General features: G+C 43.4%; 1 protein-coding gene across 1 annotated transcript in view; it reads right to left on the bottom strand.

Moving 5' to 3' along the window:
- CCDC88C (coiled-coil domain containing 88C) overlaps positions 1-23,024 on the bottom strand; it is a 133,228-nt gene that overhangs the window by 101,269 nt on the left and 8,935 nt on the right. The window contains exon 3 of the mRNA XM_045013229.1: positions 18,464-18,572. Within this exon, the coding sequence (XP_044869164.1) occupies positions 18,464-18,572 (109 nt within the window). The remainder of the gene's footprint in view (positions 1-18,463; positions 18,573-23,024) is intronic.

Here is a 23,024-nt window from a genome sequence, read left to right as displayed (position 1 = left end):
GAGTGATCCTGGCCGACCTCGGTGAGGTCGAGGCGCCTGGACAAAAATGGGATTCACTCCAGGTCATTTTCTTCTTTAAGTTTCGTCTAATGGAGATTCAGTCCTGCCTGGAATATCATGCCAGCTGGAGGCTTCTGCCTCAGGCTGCTCTCCCAGAAGAGCATAGCAGGGTGCGATGTGCATCACAGAAGCTTTGAAAACCAGTTTCATGACTGGCCAGGCTACGGTGTGAAAGTTCTGTTTGTTTCTCCTTGATGAAAACCCACTCTCTTGGTTCACTTTACTTCCCTGCAAGCCAACCGCCTCCTCTCTCCTCTTTGATTTCCGCTTGCAGAGGCAATAAAGTCATCGTTTCAAATTCATGCATTCTTTATTAATTCAGCACACAAATGAGAGAATAACTGCCAACGTAGCCCGGGAGGGGTGAGGGAGGAGGGAAGCATAGGGGTGGGATAGTTGTTGGGGCACCCCCTAGAATGGCATGCAGCTCATCATAGAAGTGACATGTCTGGGGCTCTGACCTGGAGCGGCCTTTTGCCTCTCTGGTTCTTTGGTAGGCTTCATGTGGCACTGCTGCGGGTCCCTGTTATAACTTCGGTCCTTCATGCCATTGGTTTTTTTTCAAATATTCCAGCATTTCGTCTTTTGGAATGGAGTTCAGCCAGCATGGATTCGTCTCCCCATACAGCGATCAGATGCAGTACCTCCAGTTCGGTCCATGCTGGAGCTCTTTTGCAATTCTGGGATTCCATGGTCACCTGTGCTTATCAGCTCGCTACGCTGGCCAAACAGGAAATGAAATTCAAAAGTTTGCAGGGCTTTTCCTGTCTACCTGGCCAGTGCATCTGAGTTGAGAATGCTGTCCAGAGTGGTCACAATGGAGCACTCTGGGATAGCTCCTGGATGCCAATACCATCGAATTGCGTCCATACTATCCCAAATTCGACCCAGCAGGGTTGATTTCAGCGCTAATCCCCTTGTCGGGGAGGAGTACAGAAATTGATTTTAAGAGCCCTTAAAGTCGACAAAAATGGCTTCATTGTGTGGACAAGTGCAGGGTTAAATAGATCTAACGCTGCTAAATTCGACTTAAACTCATAGTGTAGACCAGGACTCAGCTTGGGACCAGGAAGTCAAGCTGTTTGCTTTCAGTGTCACTACCAGTAACAAAGATGCTATAACTGAAATTTAATTAAGAATTCTGTTGAGGATCTGTGAGCCAGAAAATAACCCACCTCCCTCTGCCTTAGCTGCTTTGGCTCAGGAGAGCTAGCAGTGATGATCACCAGTAAAGAAAACCCCAGAATGATACTTCTGTCACTAAAATAAGCTGGTATGACTTGAAAGGAGCAAGTGTGGAGGCTCATATTTTGGATCATAAACTCACTTTAAAGCAAAACACGTAATTAGTAAATTTAAAAGGTAGTTTAAAAACTGAATTCCACATTACTCTGTGTTAAAGTATGGTAGCTAATGTTCTAAAGAAACAATCTTGAACAGGTATCCTATAAAAGGTCTATTATAATTCATAAACTGACAATTTTGGATTGAACATTTGCAAGAGAAGTTTTACCCACCACTGTTTTCTAGTGGTAATTCTTATGGTTCTCATGGGACTACAGCCATTTAGTCTTACTGCAACACAGCTGTTCCAAATAAACCAGGCATTAACCCCAACATGACCTTCTCCTTCCTCTAACCCACTGTGCACCGAAGGGGTTCACAGAAGTAGGTCTCTTCGCAAACACCATTTGGATATTGGACTCCATTCCAAAGGCCCCATTGGTGGATCTTTTATGCATTAGTCTATTGGGCCAGCTTTTGAAAAAAAATATGTATTTAAGATGCCATGGAAAAAAATTACATTTACTTTTTCTCTTGCTTTTAAACCTCAAAGCAAATAGATTTGGCAAATATTTTAAATTAGCCATTTAACATGAGGTGACTAAATCCAACAAATTGGATCCATTTTCCTGAGAGAAGGACTAAGCTTATTAGTTAAAAGGTTTTAAAGATATTCAATAATTCCAACAGCTCAGTTTTTAAATGGAGAGAGGTATTTAGATGCAGTGTGCATGATATCTTACTTTATAAGGGGTGGGCTTGATTTTTAAAAGGAATAGCAGAATTAATGGCCTCTATCCATGTCTTTAGAAATACTAAAACCCAAGATTACGTAAGTATCTAGGGACTTTTAATAATGCTAATTATTAAACTGACAGACAGTGACAGCTCCACAGGGGTGATTTCAGTCTGTTGAACAGATTCTTATTTAAGGACTTTTATTGGCCAGATTAGGGCCTGATAGAATTTAAAAGCTTAACTCCTTAGCTGCTGGATTTATCTAGATTGCTACATGCTGTGTGGTTTAGACAGTGTAACCATCAGTGCACACATTCAAATTATCTCAAAGAGACAAGAAACAGACGTTGTGCTAGCACAGCTGTTTGTTTGGTTTTTTTAAAGTAAGAGGTGTCTTTAAAAATCTTCCCCATTAAAAAACAAACCCATGGACCCAGAAGCATTATTGCATATTAGGGATTAGTGGATGACAAAATTTCAGTTAAAACACACACTTGTGAACAGTTGCCCTTCACAACCAATTCTGACACACAGTCCATGCTCTGTAGTGTCAAAATTTCACCTTGTTCCTAAGGCTTGCCCTTATTAACAAAACAACCAAGTTTAGCTCAAGCGTTCTCCCTGGCCTGCTCCATTCCTACACCATGTCTGCTCAGCCCACACTCTACATCCGCTCTCTAGAGAGTCACTCCCAACTCCTTTATATCCAGGTGCGGTAATCAGCCACACGATTCAGCAAACTCCACTGACCCATTTCCCCAGCAGGATCTACACCTGCTAGGAGGATCGGGTGTTTCAGACAAACACTGCCGGCCAGTTACAACAATGAACTGCATGAGACATATGACAGTATCAAAAGCAAATCTAAAAACAGTAACTTCCTTTTCTGGAATGCCTATGAGTTAAATAAATAAATAATTCGTCCAAGCTTTTTTCCAAAATTAAAAAACACCCTAGAGGTATGGTTTGCAGGTCCAATTCCTTGTTTTGTTTTTTGTTGTTTTTTTTTGGGGGGGGGAGGCCTATGTTAAAACGATGGCCAAGTAACTGCTACTTTTAAGATTAAGTGCTGATACAGCTGAAGTCATAGGCCCCGATCTTGCAAACTCTCAGACACAGGCAGAACCCTTTGCTCATGCAGTGCCCCATTAAAGTCAATGGGGTGCATATGACATTGCAGGATTAAGGTTTTAATTCCCCTCTTTATATACCACGTCTGTACAGGAGATTAATCTAGATTTTTAGGGAAACCAGCACCTAAAACAGAATGGATCTAATATGGTTCATATACACCATTTACATATGCTGATACATACAGATTATGTTTTCTGAGATCATAATATAAAATTATTCATTGATAGAATGTGCATATAATCAAAGAAATATCATTTCTATTTGTGACCTGCCAAGAAGAAGCAGAAATCCTGTGTTTAGGGAACTGCTGTGCAATTGGAAGATTTTTTTTACTGTATATTTATGGCATTCATGTAGACTTCACTTTAAAATATCTGTATGCAAAAGGCTAAATTAAATGGAACCTATTATAGAAATACAACTGACCAAAGCAGGCCTTTAGAGCTGCAGATATTATAGCTATGCAACAGGCATTACAGGCAGTCCTTGGACTTATGACAGAATTGGTTCCTGAAAATTGCTTCATAAGTCAAAATGTCATAATTCAGAACCACAATCCACTCCATTGCGGGATCGAATGTCGTAAAGTTGAAACCAATTGTCATAAGTTGAATCAGGATGTCAATTCAGAAACGTCGTAGGTGCCATTCATGGTAAGTCAAACATCGTAAAGTCGAGGACTGCCTGTATAAACAATTAATTTAGCAGAAATAAATCCCTTTACTACTATACACTGCACACAGCAGACAGAATATTTTCCAATATATCTGAAATTGTAGCTTCCTTAGGCAATAGGGAACCTAGGGCTGCAGTACCTACCTAAACAATACTCCAACCGATGTAAATGGGAATTTTGCCTACGTCTAGATAGCAGAATGGAGTCAAAAGCATGTTGAATCTGATGAGATTGTCTAGATACAGTGATATATGCCTTAAACCTAATCAAAAACTCACAATAGATATGGTAGTGGAAGGTAGCAAAATGCCCTGGGGTTTACTCTTGCAAGTTGTAGTGCAACAGTTTACTAGGTTAACACTAGAATAAATTAAATTCTTAAACAGAAGATTTACACCAGGTAAATTCAAATTAGTACAGACCTAAATTAAACGTTCACTCTTTTTTTTTTAGCTGTCTAAATGACAGTGGAAATATTCTCTAATTCAGACCATTCCAAGTATCTTTCTTCCCCCACCCTCCTAGGCCTGGTCTACACTAGGAGTTTATGTCGAATTTAGCAGCGTTAATTCGATTTAACCGTGCACCCGTCCACACCAGGAAGCTAATTAGTTCGACCTAGAGGGCTCTTTAGTTCGAATTCGGTACTCCACCCCGACGAGGGGAGTAGCGCTAAATTCGACATGGCTATGTCGAATTAGGCTAGGTGTGGATGCAAATCGAACTTAGTAGCTCCGGGAGCTATCCCACAGTGCACCACTCTGTTGACGCTCTGGACAGTAGTCCGAGCTTCGATGTTCTGACCAGCCACACAGGAAAAGCCCCGGGAAAATTTGAATTCCTTTTCCTGTCTGGACAGTTTGAATCTCATTTCGTGGTTGGACATCGGGGCGAGCTCAGCAGCACCGGCAGCGATGCAGAGCTCTCCAGCAGAGGAGTTCATGTAATCTCTGAATAGAAAGTGGGACCCAGCATAGACTGACCGGGAAGTCTTGGATCTGATCGGTGTGTGGGGCGAGGACTCTGTGCTTTCGGAGCTGCGCTCCAAATAACGGAATGCAAAGACCTACGAGAAGGTCTCCAAAGCCATGAGAGACAGAGGATACAGGCGGGATGCAACGCAGCGCCACGTGAAAATCAAGGACCCCAGACAAGGCTACCAAAAAATCAAAGCGGCAAACGGACACTACGGAGCCTGCCACCACTGCCCCACCAGTTACCGTGGACTCTGACGATGGGACAGTGTCGACGGACAGTTCCTCGGCGATGTTCACAGACGGGGAAGATGAGGAAGGGTTTGTGGAGGACGAGGCAGGCGACAGCGCTTACAACGCTGGTTTCCCCGACAGCCAGGATCTCTTCCTCACCGTCACGGAGATCCCCTACCAACCCTCCCCGGCCGTTAACCCGGACCCTGAATCAGGGGAAGGAGCAGTCGGTAAGTGCTTTAAACATGTAAACTTTTATTCTTAATATAACAGGAAGCTGAAGTATGTGAAAAGGAAGTCTCTATATGGGGATAGAATAGAAATCCTCCTGGGAGATCTCCACGAAGCTCTCCTGGAGGTAATCGAAAAGCCTCCGCAGGAGGTTCCTGGGGAGAGCTGCCTTATTGGGTGCTCTGTGGTAGCACACTTTTCCGCGCCAGGCTTTCATGAGCATTGCCTCCCCGAGCACGGCTGCATAGGGCCCTGGTTTGTGCTGGCTTTCACGCAGCATGCGCTCTCTATCTCCTTCAGTGACCCTCCTCAGTGCGATCTCGCTCGGCGACTCCTGCATCTAATTAGGGGAATTACTGTAATGTTACGCCTGGTCCAAAGTATGTTTAAAAAATCTCCGGATAGACGGCGTAGCAGAGACTCAGTGCGCTGCTGCGTGACAAGCGTAATGGAAAGCCAAAGAATCAAATGGACGCTCATGGAGGGAGGGGGGACTGAGGACGCAAAGTATCCCACAGTTCCTGCAGTCTCCGAAAAGCATTTGCATTCTTGGCTGATCTCCCAATACCTGTACGGTCAAACACATTGTCCGCGGCGGTTCAGGGCATAGCTCGTCAATGTACCCCCCTCCCATACCCCCAGAAGGAAAAGGGAAAAAAATCATCTCTTGACTCTTTTAAATGTCACCCTATGTGTACTGAATGCTGCTGGTAGACGTGATGCTGCGGCACTGTACTGTAGCATCCTTTCCCCCCTCCGCCTCATGGGTGGCTGACGGTGCAGTATGACTGATATCTGTCGTCATCATCATCAGCCTTGCTGTAGATGGTGTAGTGCAATACGACTGGTACCCGTCCTCATCATCAGCCCATAAGTAGACGGCCTGCTAACCGTCTTCATCATAGCAACAGGGGGCTGAGCTCCATCGGCCCCCGCTCTTCATGTGTAAAGAAAAGATTCTGTACTGCCTGGACTGTCATAGCAGCAGGATGCTGTTTTCCTCTCCCCCACACTGCTTAATGTCCTGTCTGGACAATCATAGCAGCTGGAGGCTGCCTTCCCCTGATTTCATTTCAGTAACAAGTCACTGTTTCTTATTCCTGCATTCTTTATTACTTTAGCACACAAATCAGGGGACACTGCAACGGTAGCCCGGGAAGGCTGGGGGAGGAGGGAAGCAACAGGTGGGGTTGTTGCAGGAGCATCCCCTGTGAATGCCATGCAGCTCATCATTCCTGCATAATCTGACACGGAGCGGCTGTGCTCTCTGGTTCTCTGAAACACTGGATCTGTAATACACTAGCCCCATCTTCTATGCAGGAATTATTCTATTTTTAGATACCATAAAGGAGGGATTGACTCGGGGAGTCATTCCCAGTTTTGTCTTTTGCGCCCCCGGCTGATCTTGGCCAGGGGCACCTATGACAGCAGCAGAAGGTATAATGCAATACGGCTGGTAACCATCATCACCTTGCCAATTTACAATGGCATGGTAGATGGTACAATATGGCTGATAACCATCTGTGCTGTCATGCAAAAGCAAATGAATGCTGCTGTGTAGCGCTGCTGAATCGCCTCAGTCCGCGGCATCTAGTACACATACGGTGACAGTGACAAGAGGCAAAACAGGCTCCATGGTTGCCACGCTATGGCGTCTGCCAGGGCAATCCAGGGAAAACGGACTCGAAATGATTGTCTGGCGTTGCTTTCCCGGAGGAAGGAATGAGTGACTACATGTACCCAGAACCACCCGCGACAATGAAATTTGCACCATCAGGCACTGGGATCACAACCCGGAATTCCAAGGGTCGGGGGACAGTGCGATGGGGTGGAACAGGGGCAGAGTTTATGCTTTCCGGATTGCCTGCTGCAGGAGTGCGGACAAGATAGGTGCTGTGCATGGTGCTGTTCACAGACACAGACTAGATTGTGTTCATTGTTCGCAGAAATGTATGTTTGCAAGGAATTCACTCCCTCTTTCCCATCACACAGCTTCGACTATCTCCAGACCTGCCACAGCATCCCCCTCACAGAGGCTGGCAAAGATTAGGCGGCGAAAGAGAAAGACACGGGACGAGATGATCGCTGAAGTTATGGGGTGCTCCCGAGCCGAGGCGGACCAGCAGAGCCACTGGAGGGAGACCCTCTCTCTGTACCAGCGCTCACACAGCGAACGGGAGGAGAGGTGGCGTGAGGAAGACAAGCAGGCGACTCAAACGCTGCTTGGACTAATGAGGGAGCAAACGAACACGCTCCGGCGCCTTGTGGATGTTCTGCAGGACCGCAGCCAGGAGGACAGAGCCCCCCCCACAGTGTATCTGCAACCGCCCTCCCCTGCCACAAAGTCCCATACCTCCCGTCACCCAAAGTAACCAGAAGGAGTGGCGCCAGGGGCCGTGAAAACTGTCACTGCACCCCAGCAGAGTGCTCAAGTACCCAAAAGCTCTCACCCTAATTTTTGAGAATTCCTTCCCTTCCTGACTCACCCTAGCCCCAATCCCAGTTTCATCCCCTGTCTGGTTAATTATTAAAAATACTTTGCTGTTAATTACTGTTTCCGTCATGCTTTTTTACACAACGCTGCGTTTGAAGGGGTGGGTGGGGAAGGGGGTAGGGTATTGCATAGGACAGTCACCTTTAGCAGCGTACAGAGACGGGGGCAGGATCAGCAGCAGGTCACACACACAGTGCAGTCAGTAGGCACCCTGGTCGGTATGGGAGGTGGTTTGCAGGTTCTGTGTGGGTGGGGGTGTACGAGACTTTGTAGCGGGGGAGGGGGGTTACAGATCTCATGCAACGGTCCCTGTCCTGGACCACAGAGCCACACAGCAGAGGAATCTGTATCCGTCCTCCCCCGCCACAAGGCCACATAGCCCCCGCACACAGAGTCCCAAAAAGGAGGGATGGCAGGCTCCGTTGAAACAACCAGTCCGGCACTGCAGACCGCTCTGGGAGCAGGAGCCTGTCATTCCTCGAGTTTAGAGGCGGTCTTTACATCACCGCACACCCTACCCAGCACAGTCTGCGTCCCAGTTTCAACCCTTTAATGCAAAGTCATCAATAAAGAAACCTTTGTAAAGTTACAGTGGAACATGTATTTTATTTTTAAACGTGTGTTGGAAGTGGGGGAAGCGGGGTGGACGGAGTATGTAACTGCAGATGCTGGTCAACAGTAACTTGGTAAAGAAACAGGGGCAGGTTCAGCTTCTCTGTAAAGAAACTGAACAGTCACAGGTCACGCTGCTCGCTGGTACTTGAAGAGTTCCTTGTCGCTGTGCAAGGTGCCTGCATAGGACTTCACGAGGCAGGGCATTAGCAGGTAGGCTGGGTCCCCGAGGATCACTATAGGCATCTGCACATCCCCAAGAGTTATTTTGTGGTCTGGGAAGAAACTACCTTCCTGCAGGCGTCTAAACAGAGCAGAGTTCCTGAAAACACGCGCGTCATGAACTTTGCCTGGCCACCCGACGTTGATGTTGGTAAAACGTCCCCCATGGTCCACCAGTGCTCGCAGCACCATTGAAAAGTAGCCCAATTTCTCAGCACCTGACTGTGGAAGAGGTGGACGATAAGGTGCGAGGAGTTGACAACGGCCATAAGTGCAGCGATGATCCCAGCGGGCTCCATGCTCGCAGTGCTGTGGCGTCCGCGCTGTCACTGACCAGAAAAGTGCGCTAACAGATTTCCCGCTGGCGCTTTCGGGGAGGGAGGGAGAGCGTGATTGACGGTTCAATGATGACAGTTACCCAAAACCACCCTCGACACATTTTTTCCCCCAGCAGGCATTGGGGGGAATCCCAGAATTCCAATGGGCAACAGGGAGTGCGGGAACTGTGGGATAGCTTCCCACAGTGCACCGCTTCCAAAGTCGACGCTGGCCCCGTTACTGTGGACTCACACAGTCGAATTAGTGTTTTTAGTGTGGATACACAAATTCGACTTCGTAAGGTCGATTCCACAAATTCGACTTAAGTTGATTCGAAATAGTCTTGTAGTGTAGACATACCCCTAGTTGATGATAAAATGTCGTGGGTTAAATCAAGAAGTGCTGAATAAAAGCCAGAGAGGTATTTCATGCTGTACAATACCCATTTTTGCACCCTCGGGTCCAGTAGGTGCTGGAGCCCACCGTGATCATCTTACCTCCTCACCTGTGCTTTCAGAATTTTGACCCTTTGACTCTACTTCTGATGTGGCAACCTTAACCAACTGCTGCCACAAACTAGAACAACAAACCCACTGAAACTTGGATCGGAACAAAAGAGGCAGCTGATGACAGCAGCACAGCCCTTCTCCTCCAAGTACATTCCATTCAAGCTATGAGCCTAGAATTCAGAGTCATCTTCATTGTCATCCTTTAGTATTTATATTAAGGAGCACACATGAGGTCCCTTGCTATCTCAGCTTGGTTTCCCCATTTGTCTGTACAATGAATTCACACCTTCCTAGCTTATTAGCCAAAACAAAGACAGAACTAACCCAGGCACATGCCAGCCTATTCTGTCCTTCCTATATTCCAGCTCCAGGAAATTACGGGGCATAAAGAAGTTTAAAAGCCGGGCTATTTTCCCCCCCAATCTGTTTGAGTTCAGCATTTCATTCATGATTAAAATATATGCAGAGCCTCAAGGGGGAAAAATGTGCCTTTCAAAGCTCAGTGCTGTATTAAGCTTTCAGACATAATCCAATATATCAGCTGCAATGCATCCTAGAATCACAGCTAGTAAACAGCAGAGTTCTCAATGACATGTGGCGGGATCCCTGTACCATCTGAAATAGTAGCTTTCAAAATATTGATATCTTTCCAAATTAGCCACCACACTCTGGGACAAATGGCTAATTTGTCTATTTCCACCAGAGTTACAGATGGCATAAATCTCACTACACAGTATCAGATCTTCTCTCTCTGGTACAGATGAGTAACCTGTCTAGGGACCTACCTATAAAAGGTACTTCTATGGCCCCCATTATTGTACTATCTTTAGTATACTTATCTCTACAAACACACTTGTGAGGTAAGGCGGTACCATTAGTTTCACAGATGGGGAACTGAGGCACTGGGAGATTAAGTGATTGCCTGCTCACTCAAGAAATCTGTGCCAGAACAAAGAATTCACTTACATGGCACACCTGACTACAGTATATGAGTATCCTTAGTATCCACTTAACATACTGTCTACTTCGTATTTCATACTGTAGCTAGTGCACTGGTTAAAGAATATTTAGATAAGTTAGATGCATTCAAGTCAGTTGGGCCTGATGAAATTCATACTAAGGCACATAAAGAGCTAGCTGACACAATCTCAGAACCATTAGCGATTATCAAGAACGCACAGAAGATGGGAAAGCTCCCAGAGGCTGGAGAAAGGCAAACAAAGGAGACTTGAGGAATTAGAGACTGACTGGCCTAACTTTGATAACTGGAAAGATACGGGAACAAATTATTAAACAATCAGTTTGTAAGTAAGTAGAGGATAAAAGGGTTAAGGTACAGCCAGCATGGGTTTGTCAAGAACAAATCATGCCAAACCAACCTAATTTCCTTCTCCGATGGGGTTACTGGCCTACATGGGAAGCAGAAGACAGGCTAAATCTTGACTTTAGAAAGGGATACCATCCTTTGTGACAGTCTCATAATCAAACTAGGAAAACATTGTCTGGATGAAATTACTATAAGGTGGGTGCCCAATTGGTTGAAAGACTGTACTCCAAGAGTAGTTATCAATGGATTGCTATCTAACTGGGATGGTGTAACTAGTGAGTCTCTCAGGGGTCAGTCCTGGATCCAGAACTATTCAACATTTTCATTAATGACTTGGATAATGGAGTGGAGAGTATGCTTATAAAATTTGCAGATGACAACAAGCTGGACGGTGGGGGTCGTAAGCACTCTGGAGGATAGGATTGGAATTCAAAACGATCTTGACAAATTGGAGAATTGTTCTGAATTCAACAATAGGAAATTCAATAAAGTGCAAACTACTACACTTAGGAAGGAAAAGAAAAATCAAATGCGTAACTACAAAACAGGGAATAACTGGTTCGGTGGTAGTACTGTTTATGTTATCAAGAGGACTGTGATCAATTGTTCTCCATTTCCAGCGAAGGTAGGACAAGAAGTAATGGACTTAATCTGCAGCAAGGGAGATTTAAGTTAGATATTAGGAAAAACTTTAACTCTTAGGATAGTTAAGCACTGGAGTAGACTTCCAAGGTAAGTTGTGGAATCCCTGTCATTGGAGGTTTTAAAGAACAGGTTGGACAAATAGCTGTGAGGGATGGTCTAGGTTTAATTGGTCCTGCCTCAGTGTAGGGGGTGGACTCAATGACCTCTTGAGGTCCCTTCCAGCCCTACATTCTGTGATTCCATAATAGAAAACCTGACCACAAATTTTATTTGCATCACAGTAGTGTCAAGAGGCCTCAACTGAGATTGGGGTCCTGCTGTGCTTGGCATTGCGTAAACACACAATAAGACAGTTAGTGCCCCATGGACGTTCAATCTAAATAAAGATAGACAAAGGGTAGGAGCTGAAATGGAGGCACAGAAAACAGAAAGGTCTTGCCCAAAGTGACCACCAGAGCTAGGACTAAAACCAACATCTCCTACCACCCAATCCACTTGACCAAATTACCCCTTTGTAAAAAGGACAAGTACTTGATACTAAATTATTCCCAGTATACGTAACAAGGTTTATAGTACTAAGAATCTCAGCTTCTATACCTTACCTTCCCCATATCCTGCTACAAGTTATCACAGTTTAAAATCTGTTATCTTTGAGAGGCACATTAATGTTCAAAATTACACATGAGAGACTGATTCAGGCACTTAAATATATATTACAAATAAATTGTGCTCTCAGTTGCATACACCTTGGAGAGGAAATTGACAAACCCATAGTGTATAGTCAGCAAAGTAGTTTGGGTGAATTTATAAGGGACTATTTGTAAAAACTGTGGTCTTGAGAAGAGACAAATATTGTGGTTTACAAGCTTGGATTTCAAAACTCAAGAAAAAAGTTCCTCCCTTGAGTTCCTGAACTGAGAGAGCGCTTGAAATATAGATATGTATTAGTACTAAGAAATAAAGTTTACCTATAGAGGCCTATTAATTAAGCAACAAATCAGAGACTCCTGGGGGTCTTCTTACTATTAGAAGAGAGATGTAAATTCAACAAAGGGGCACATTGTATATAAAATCTTGTTTACAGCTGGCAACACAGCTATTGGGCACAAGCTATGAACCAAAACCAGAACTTGGATTTGCAGCAATACGACATATATATAATGTTCTTTCTGCACATTCAGTGAATGACTTCATATTTACTCCTCCCACCATTATTAATGGAACTTAAGGTTTGAGTTACTTGTGGAAGTTGCACATGAGCCATTTTGAGAGTATAACTGGTTTCAGAATTGCTTCTCAGCAGCAATTCTTTTTTAAATGCAGAACTATTTCCAGCCATTTAGAAATGTCAAGCAATTGTCCAAGGACTTAGTGGTCACAACTATGGGAACTACAGGCATCAAAATGTAGCAGTGACCACATACAGTGCTTCTTCCACTGGCATTTCCAATCTGCATTCTTCAAATGAAAGATAAGCCTCAAAACCACACAGACACTAGCCAAGTGATGATAATGTTAATTCTTTTCTTCCCACAACCACAAGCTTTTATGCAAACTGTAGGGGTTTTTGTGATGCAGTATGTGCCATTTGAGTGAATATTGGCATGTCTGAAAGTTAATGATCTAGCAGATATGGAAACAGATCCTTTTGTTGCTTCTAGTTTTTTCAAACTATAATTAAAATGAATTTCATTGCCCATAAAAGGTGTCAGATCCAGAGGCCGATGCACAGAATGGAAGAAGCATGACACTTCAAGCTTCCCCAGGCTACCCTGCCAGTCTGCCCCAGCCCAGGCTTGTTTCAAATAACCGCTCCAAAGCCTAGTCCACACAAGCACATTCTGTACCCACTGTTGGTAAAGAATGCAGTTGCACTGGTGTTGACAATGGTTTAATGCTAGCATCCATAGGCTAAATAAAGCATTACCTACAGTGTGGTAAAGGGTGCTATGGTGATGAATTCAGTATAAGAACCAAACAGAATAGAATAGGGTGTGTCTACACTCAGGATTTTCCCCAAGTTCTCCTGCCATTGTCCTAGCTACATCTTACCCGCCCCCCAACTTGATGTCATCTACAAATTTTATAAGCACACTCTTCACTCCATTATCCAAATCATTAATGAAAAATATTGAATAGTACCAGACCCAGGACTGACCTGAGGGACCCCACTAAAAAACACCATCCAGTTGAGCAGTGAACCATTGATAACTACTCTTGGTCTTTCAGCCAGATTTGCACCCACCTTATAGTAATTTCACATCACGTTTCCCTGGTTTGATTGAGAGACCATCACATGGGACAGTATCCATTTTTAAAGTCAAGATATATCCCATATTGCTTCCCCAGTAACCCTGTCAAAGAAGGAAGTTAGGCAGGTTTGACATGATTTATTCTTGATAAACCCATGCTGGCTGCACCATAACCCTTTTATCCTCTACTTGTTTACAAACTGTTTAATAAATTTGTTCCAGTATTTTTCTAGGAATCAAAGTTAGGCCGACCAGTCTACAATTCCCCACATCTCTCCCCTTTTTAAAGATAGGTATTACGTTTGTCCTTCTCCAGTCCTCTGGGAGCTCCCCTGTCTTCCATGAGTTCTCAAAGATAATCACTAATGGTTCTGAGATTGCTTCAGGCTTCAGCTAGTTCCTTAAGGACCCTAAGATGAATTTCATCAGGTCCTGCCAACTTGAATACATCTAACTTATCTAAAGGTTCTTTAACCTGTTCTTACCCTATTTTCCTTCCCCCTTGTTGCTCATATTAATTGTGTTATCTGCTAACTTTAACCTTTTTAGTGAAGAATGAAGCAAAATGGACATTAAACACTTCAGCCTTCCTGATGTCCTCAGTTATTAGGTCAACTTCTCCTCTAAGTAGTGAGCCAACACTTTCCTTTGTCTTTCACTTGTTCCTAATGTATTTAAAGAACCTGTTTACTGCCTTTTACGTGCATTACAAGGTGTAACTCATTTTGTGTCCTAGCCTTTCTGGTTTTGTCCCTACATGGGGGGGAAGATAGCTCAGGGGTTTGAGCATTGGCCTGCTAAACCAAGGGTTTGTGAGTTCAATCCTTGAGGGGGCCAACTGGGGATTGGTCCTGCTTTGAGCAGGGGGTTGGACTAGATAACCTCCTGAGGTCCCTTCCAACCCTATGATTCTATGCTTGTGTTCTTCTTTTGTACACCTCCTAAGCAATTCATCCATGTTTCCACTTTTTCTAGGATTCCTTTTTGATTTTCAGTTCGTTAAAGACATACAATTACGTACATCAACAAGGGCAGTGGAAAGCTGCCAATGCTCTGAACCATCAGCTTGATCAAAGCACTAGCTTGAAAGTGCAAACACACCCTCCAACACACATGTACACACACACACACACAGCTGACAATGAAATTTCACATTCTCCCTCATAGAAGCCTTCCCAAAATGTCACAAAAGTTCAAAAAATTAATTACCAGCATTTTTGCTGTTAGCCAGTGGCACAATGTTCATTAAATGGAATTAGTGGCAGATCCTCTAACAGATTTCTGCTCAAGAAATCCCACAACAAAGTGACTAATTTGCTTAGTTTCAGGAGATGAAGTTCTCACAGGCCATGATTACAGAGCCTGTAAAAGTGCAGGTACTCACTGGGAAATGTAGAGACTTTACTTGCCACCAGGATTAACCCTTTTTTATACACTCCCATTAAAATAAAAAATTGGAACTGGCCAAATCAAAATTCTCTCATCTTAAAAGTTATCAATGTTTCTCCACATTTTACTGCAACAATCATGACACAAAGCACTGGTGGTTGTTTTTTTACAGCCCTCAGTGATCAAGGTTTTGCGCTGCTGTAAGCGCTGGCATAACTTCACTGAATTCATAGATTAATTGCTTTTGACAGAGTTAACAAAAACAGCAATTGAAACACCAGGTGAACTTCAGAGCCACCTAAACTGTTCTGATTCCAGTGTAAAAGTGTTTCTTTAGTGCATTTGCTCATCCCATTTATGCCCAGTGAAGCAAATTTTAAAAAGAGATAAGTCCAAGCCACAAAGGTCAGATCTAGATCCAAATTTCCCAGATACCCAGCTCAGGCCTGTTAGAGAGATAGTGCCTCAAAGTTCCGATCCAGATCTGGAATGTCCTAACATTGTGGGGGGCAATTTGGGTCCAGGGTTCTGGTTTATTCCCACCTCTACATTCAGAAGAATATCACCAAATACTGAAATAAATTTTGTTTTAACAAGGAGATCAATTATACTGAGCACAGTTATGTTAGACATTTATATGGACCCAAAAAACTATCCAGCCTTTGAGTGATATCTTAAAATAGTTTAATTTTAGTAGCTACTGATATCTTATTCCACAAAACACAGGGACTAAGGGACCATGAATTTATGTTTCTATTCTTCCTTGTCTTTGGGTGGGGGGGAAAGGCTTTTGTTTTGACACACCCACTTTGACCCTTTGTTTAATAACACACAAAAGAATAATCACCCTCAGTTCCCTCCATATATACTCCCCCCACCAAATACAAGGAATTAGCTGTAAACGAGATTTGAGTCCATTTGGTGAAAGTGAAGGGAATTCCCCAAGGCCAACATGCTGTTTTTTAAGCTTGTGCTTCCCTTGAGGAAGCAGCAATTTGTGCTTCTATTGTTTGTCAGGAACCTTCCCTCCCACTTCCAGACTGCCACTGAAATTGATTAGATGTTTTCTGTCAGTAACACACTAGCCTCATCTTGAGCTATTGACTTAGATTACTCAACTATACAAACACAACTAATTTCAGGCTACTTAAAAAACAACAACAAACAAAAAGGTTCAAAGGAGGAGAGATTTCACAATAATTACTATGAAAAGTTTTAGATGGCAAAATTCTCTAGCACATCCCGAAATATCCATTCTAGATGCCTTGGGTATACTTTGTAACAACCAACCATCATTTAATTCAAATGATATATACTAGCTGGGCTTCTAACACACAAGAAATCCTCCAAAATACAACAACCATTAGTAGAAATGTGACGTTGCAGATCAATCATATATAGAACTGCGCAGGTTGCTGCACAGACAGCCTTTAACTCCTTCCAGGCTATTGGGAATTGAAGGTTATGCAGCGTCATTTAAAAGGGAATCTCTCTTAGATTAACAAGAGGCCTTGGATTTGCCCTAAAGATCTTGATGTGATAAAGGAGAAATGAGCTCCTTACATGTAGTGTATAGATACAAAAATTTAATTTGTTAGATTTGCTATTATTTAATATTTTCAAGAACAAACTAATTAATTTTTGCTATCATACTATTTACATGCAGGGTATGCATTCCTGAGGCAGGGAGATGCACTAGCCTGACAAAGTAATGGTCTAGAATGATTTTTCTGGAATATGGCCAGAATCTTATTATTATGCCTCCCATCTCCAGCCACAGCTCTTGCTCCCTGTTACAAATAATAAGAAAGTGTGTTATAAGGTATTACTGTAGTGCCTGGCTGGATTAGATTATATTAAAAAAAACCCAACAGCGCAAAACCAACAAGACACTAAACAAGCCAGGTCACATAATTCTGAATCACATTTATTTTCTCCCATACTCTAGCCCCTGTTCGTACATTGTCTAACAAAGGGCCTGATCATCTGCTGCAAGGTGCTGAACTCCCATGAGTGAGACTAAATGCTTAGGGCTCTCAGCAAACTAAGGATCAGGTTCTTGGATTGCAAACTTTGTGGAGAAAGACTGTGTCTTCTGATGTTGTACATAGCATAGTTGTAGAAATGTTGGTCCCAGGATATTAGAGAGACAAGGTGAGTGAGGTAATATCTTTTATAAGACCAACGTCTGTTGGCGAGACAGACAAGTTGAAGAAGAATCTGGGTGGTTCAAAAGCTTGTCTCTCTCACCAACAAAAGTTGGTCCAATAAAAGGGGGGGAGGAAAAATAAATAAAAATAAAATGTACCTCACCCACCTTGTCTCTCTCTGTCTTCTGATGTCTGTAAAACTTCATACAGATCTATGGTGCTGAGTAAGCAATAACAAAGACAGACAAGGAAATCCCATCCTGTTATGTTGAAAGATTGAGGAAATGGGATTTCCCTGCTTGGGTAGAGAACTCAACGGGACAATTAAAGTTATTTTTTTTTAAGTGAATGACGACCCATTTCAGCAATACCTACAGTGCTAAATGATTGAGCCATACGTTTGTTGTCTTCAAAAATATATAAAATGCCAACATACCACCTCAGATCAAAAAGCTACACAATCTACTCTCCTGACATGCTGCCACAACTTGCATTTAAAAGTCATCGGTTCTATTTTACTTTCTTCTGCATGAATCCCTCTCAGACTTTCTTTAGCAAGCTCTGTAGCACAGATAGCAATTGGTGGCAGTAATATTTTGGGGTCTCTCTCTACTTTAGTGGCATCAAGCCACAGAACTGTAATTAAAGTCAATGAAGTACCATTATTCTCCCACACTCTCAAGAGATGCAACACTCCACCCAGCTGCCTCTAGTGTACAGCATATGGCTAGAAGAGATGCAGGTGGATGAGAAGAACCTGGGAATGGGAGTTGATGTAGTCAGTCTTTCATGAGACTTTTTTAAACACAATATGTACGTACAGGCCCATTTTAATACTCCTTGGCATTTCAAGATGTCTCTAGGAGTGAAAGCAACGCTACTTGTTTAAAACACGTTTTATATCCTCAGACATTAGTCCTATTTCATAGATCCTGCAGAAGACTTGAATATTGACACAGCTAACTAAAGTGCTATCATATCCTTCAAACTCAGTTTTTTCCTTCCTTTTTAAAATCTGCCGATGGGCCATGAAGGCTAGAAAAGTTAGCTCTATCTGTATTTCAAAGTGCTGGCAATGATGACTGAAAATGCTTTTACATGAACACAATTTCCTCTTCATTTCCTGTGGTAGTTTTCTTTAACAGACTACTAATTCCTGTACTAGCGGAAACACCACAACCCTTGGCAGACACCAGTAAGAGCAGAAGGCACACCTGATAATAAATCTTGATGTTTCTGACTAAGATGGTCAGGTTTTGGATTCGGAGGTTGACATCATTATCGACGTGCTTGTTGACACGTTGGTTTGTTGGCCGTGGATCTCTAGAAGGAAGAAAAAAAAAAAAAAGAGAAAACCCAATGTTAAAGACTGGGCATGCATCAGCTCTATCCTGTCACACTATAATAATGCAGTACAAGGAGGACTCTTAAGCATTTGAATATTTCAGTACAATACATAAAAACTTACAATACAATAAACTAACAACACAATGAAAGGGAGGGAGAGAGTTTGGAACTCCTCCACATACCACTCTGCGTAACACATTTTAGGTGACCCTATGTGGCCATTCAAGAGCCTCCCTCACTTCTAAGCAACAGCATCCTACAACCACTATGCTCTCCCAGAGCAAGGGGTATGCAGCATACATATAGTTAGACCATCCCTGATGCAAGGAAATCTCATTCAGACACAGGCCATTTTCTGTCTTGCCTAGTTAAATTTAAGCCCTGTCTTATATTTTATGAGTGTTCAGTGCCTAGCAAACTGGGGCCCAGATCCTGACTGGGGCTTCTAGGAACTATTGGAAGATATATATAAAGGTGCATGCACGTGCAAGAGAGCAATTAATCGGGTTGGGGGCGGGAAGAGATTAGGAGGCTAGAAGTTTTCTTTGTTTTAAAGGAAGTGACTACAACTGAATCTCAAGGGTGAACTGAAATGACTGTTTCTCAGGTAAAGAAAAGCCCCAAATGATTAAGAGAATCTGTATGGAAGTTAAACACATCAATGCACCTTAAAAGGGATCTGAAAAACTTGTGATCAGTCAATCCCCTAGTTCAGAGTGTTATCAGTTGACACCTAATCAACACTGGCATCTGCATCCAGGACTTTGCTCTGGCAGTTAATCTAGCCATTGACAACTTTCCAGAGGAAACACTGAATTTTGGTGTTGACAGGTGAATTAAAGGGGAACTGACATACGGTGTCACTGTTTGTCGAAGTTTACACAAGTACCGTAAGCAGTTAAGAGTATTTTTTTGTTTTTAAGCACAACCACGTCAATTCATCTTTGCACTGAACATGGGTGATATGTGTAGACATCACAGAGCGTCTCTCCCATTGAAGAGATGGCCAAAGTCCTGCTTTGCTATTAGACTTGATATCTATACGCATGTGCAGTTGGCGATTTTAAATGCACTGAGGTACAAAGTGGTAAATTTGCCACTGGCCTAAATAGGCAAGACTCCTCTTCATCCACTCTTACAGAAGCAGTAATATTTGGCACACAGACTGCAGTTTTAATGCACAAGTTAAGAAAAACATAGGACTTCAACATGAATGCCTTTACCTGAACCGTCTCATTTTTGTTGATGTTTGCAGCCATGAGATTAACTTGCCCTTGTTACTGAAACCGATGCTCAAATACTATGGTGATGGGGTTATACAAGTGAGACAGATCAGCCAGCAGTGCAACAGCACAAGACATGTGCAATATTTGAAAGGGGAACCTGGGTTTGGCTTCTCCAGGTCCTTGGTAGGGCAGCCTGTATGGGGAATGCTTTAAAGAATACTAGTAGAGAGTCTGATTCTGATGGATGCTGGATACTTAGGTTTGTGATTAAAGTCATTTCAATACACAGGGAAGCAAACAAATAGTAAAGAGAAGTTGAACAAAGAGAAGGGGTAGTTCAAAGTTCTCCAGGTTCCACATGAACCAATCCATTCATGAACTACGTAGCGGTGCTGCGGTCCAATACTACAGCCCATTAGCCCAAAGTCTAGATCCAGAAAGAAGAGATGTGGGCTTTGGCTGTTCTATTTGGCACCTGCTGCCATACTTTAACAAAGGAAATATTATTTTTGATGGTTGCTTATCTCACAAATCTATCACTGGGACATACTAGGAATGATGATGGGGCTGGAAAATAAGCTGACTTTAAACGTTTGATTAATAAAAAACCCACGAGAGGAAAACACACAACTGGCCATGGCAAAGAACTGGTGTTTCTTTTGAATATTCCTAGATCGGGCAGTTTTAGGTCCAGGGTGAGATTTTCAAAAGCACCTAAGTGACTCAGGAGCACAAGGTCAATTGACTTTTAATGGGACTTTTGCTCCTAAATCATTTAGACATCTTTGGGAAAAAAAATCACACCCCCTTTACCGCCCAGAAATTGCAAAACACACCCATACAGCCACTTAACTTTACACATACAAGTAGCCCCACTGAAATCATTGAGACTATTCACATCCATAAGTGTTTGCAGGATCAGGGCGTGAGGGAGAAAAAAAAAAACTTCCTCAACTGCCACTATTACGTTTAATGACAATAATGAGTTTGCCCAGGGCAGCCTTTAATATCATTGACCACGAGGCTTGTTGATCTGCCTGTGGAGCCAGACTGGAGTAAATGGTGTTATTTAAGCGGTTCCATCATCTCCACTCTGAGATGGAGGCCGAGTGCTTTCTTGAAAATAAAATATAGTCTGAACATTATGTTACAGATGTTTGAAGAAATTGCATAAGTAGGCAGGTTTGTTTAACGTCAGAAAGGGGCACTGTGCAATGCCCCGAAAGCTCACAGCTGCTAGTCAGTATACAGACCACAATCATATACAGTTTGTTGCCCAATAGGACAGACTGGGATAAGTGAGACCATGTATACAGCAACTTTATAAACGTCCTAAGCAGCATGGAATCTTATGCATGAGGTGAGGTAAGTAGCTCCTTTCCCTGAAACCGGAATGCTTTTCAACTTGTCACCACAGAAGCACTTTATGAAATGTTAATGCTCACTGTATAACAAATTCAGATACTGATACTGGAGATGCACATGTGCAATAGGAGATCAGTAAGTTATGGGAGTCATGGCAAGTTGCTCGTTGAGACAATGTCTGGTTTCTGAAAAGCAGATTATCTTACGGATCCTGGTTTGCTTGGTCTTACACAATTCTGTAACTTAAAGGCATCTTGGCCCAGTTAGGACTTGGATGAGAACCTACTTATGAATCCCAGGTGTTCTAGGCATTCAGCTTTTCTGCAAGAAAAACCGATACTTCATTATAATATTTTTAAATAAGTGTTTACAATATGTTTTCTATATTTGATTTTCTGTCTAGTGTGAGTGGGCAGCTTAATGCAAAGGGAACAGATTGGATTGCTGCTCTCTCTACCTCACTTACCAGGATTTAAAAATCCACTTGCCCTAGGCTAGTAGGGATGTGGCAAGCATGAATGCGCTGAGTGATGTAGGGGAGTAGAGACGGGGGTGGCTGGCTGGCTGCTAAGGGAAGGGAGCAACTGTGGAATCACAGGCCTGGTCTACACTACATCTTTAAACCGATTTTAGGAGCGTTAAACCGATTTAACACCGCACCCATCCACACTAAGAGGCCCTTTATATCGATATAAAGGGCTCCTTAAACCGGTTTCTGTACTCCTCCCCAACGAGAGGAGTAGCGCTAATATCGGTATTACCATATTGGATTAGGGTTAGTGTGGCCGCAAATCGACGGTATTGGCCTCCGGGCGGTATCCCACAGTGCTGTCCAGAGTGGTCAGTGGTGCAATCGGAACTCGGATGCAGTGGCCAGGTAGACAGGAAAAGCCCCGCAAACTTTTGAATATCATTTCCTGCTTGCCCAGCATGGAGCTCTGATCTGCACGGGTGGCGATGCAGTCCCAAATCCAAAAAGAGCTCCAGCATGGACCGTACGTATGTGATCGCTGTATGGGCAGACAAATCTGTTCTATCAGAGCTCCGTTACAGATGACGAAATTCCAAAGTATTTAAAAAAAATCTCCAGACAGAGGCCATAGCAGGGACTCAGCACACTGCTGCGTGATAAGCGTAACGGAAAGCCAAAGAATCAAATGGACGCTCATGGAGGGAGGGAGGGGGGACTGAGGACTCAAGCTATCCCACAGTTCCTGCAGTCTCCGAAAAGCATTTGCATTCTTGGCTGAGCTCCCAATGCCTGTAGGGTCAAACACATTGTCCGCGGTGTTTCAGGGCATAGCTCGTCAATTTACCACCCCCCACCCACCCACAGAAGGAAAAGGGAAAAAAATAGTCTCTTGACTCTTTTAAATGTCACCCTACGTATACTGAATGCTGCTGGTAGACGCAATGCTGCGGCACTGAACTGTAGCATCCTCGCCCCCTCTCCTTGGTGCCTGATGGTACAATATGACTGATATCCATCGTCATCATCAGCCCATGAGTGCTACTACTTCTCAGTAGATGGTACAGAATGGCTGGTAACCATCTTAATCATAGCAACAGGGGGCTGAGCTCCATCAGCCCCCGCCCTTCATGTGTAAAGAAAAGATTCTGTTCTGCCTGGACTATCATAGCGGGATGCTGGGCTCCTCTCCCCGACACTGCTTAATGTCCTGTCTGGACTATCATAGCAGCTGGAGGCTGCCTTCCCCTCATTTTATCTCACTAACAAGTCACTGTTTCTTATTCCTGCATTCTTTACTACTTCATCACACAAATGGGGGGACACTGCAACGATAGCCCAGGAAGGCTGGGGGAGGAGGGAATCAAC

Source organism: Mauremys mutica, chromosome 4 (genome assembly GCF_020497125.1).
Source record: "Mauremys mutica isolate MM-2020 ecotype Southern chromosome 4, ASM2049712v1, whole genome shotgun sequence".
NCBI lineage: Eukaryota > Metazoa > Chordata > Testudines > Geoemydidae > Mauremys > Mauremys mutica.
Note: the sequence above shows the minus strand (reverse complement) of the source record. Positions and strands in the feature narration are given on the sequence as shown.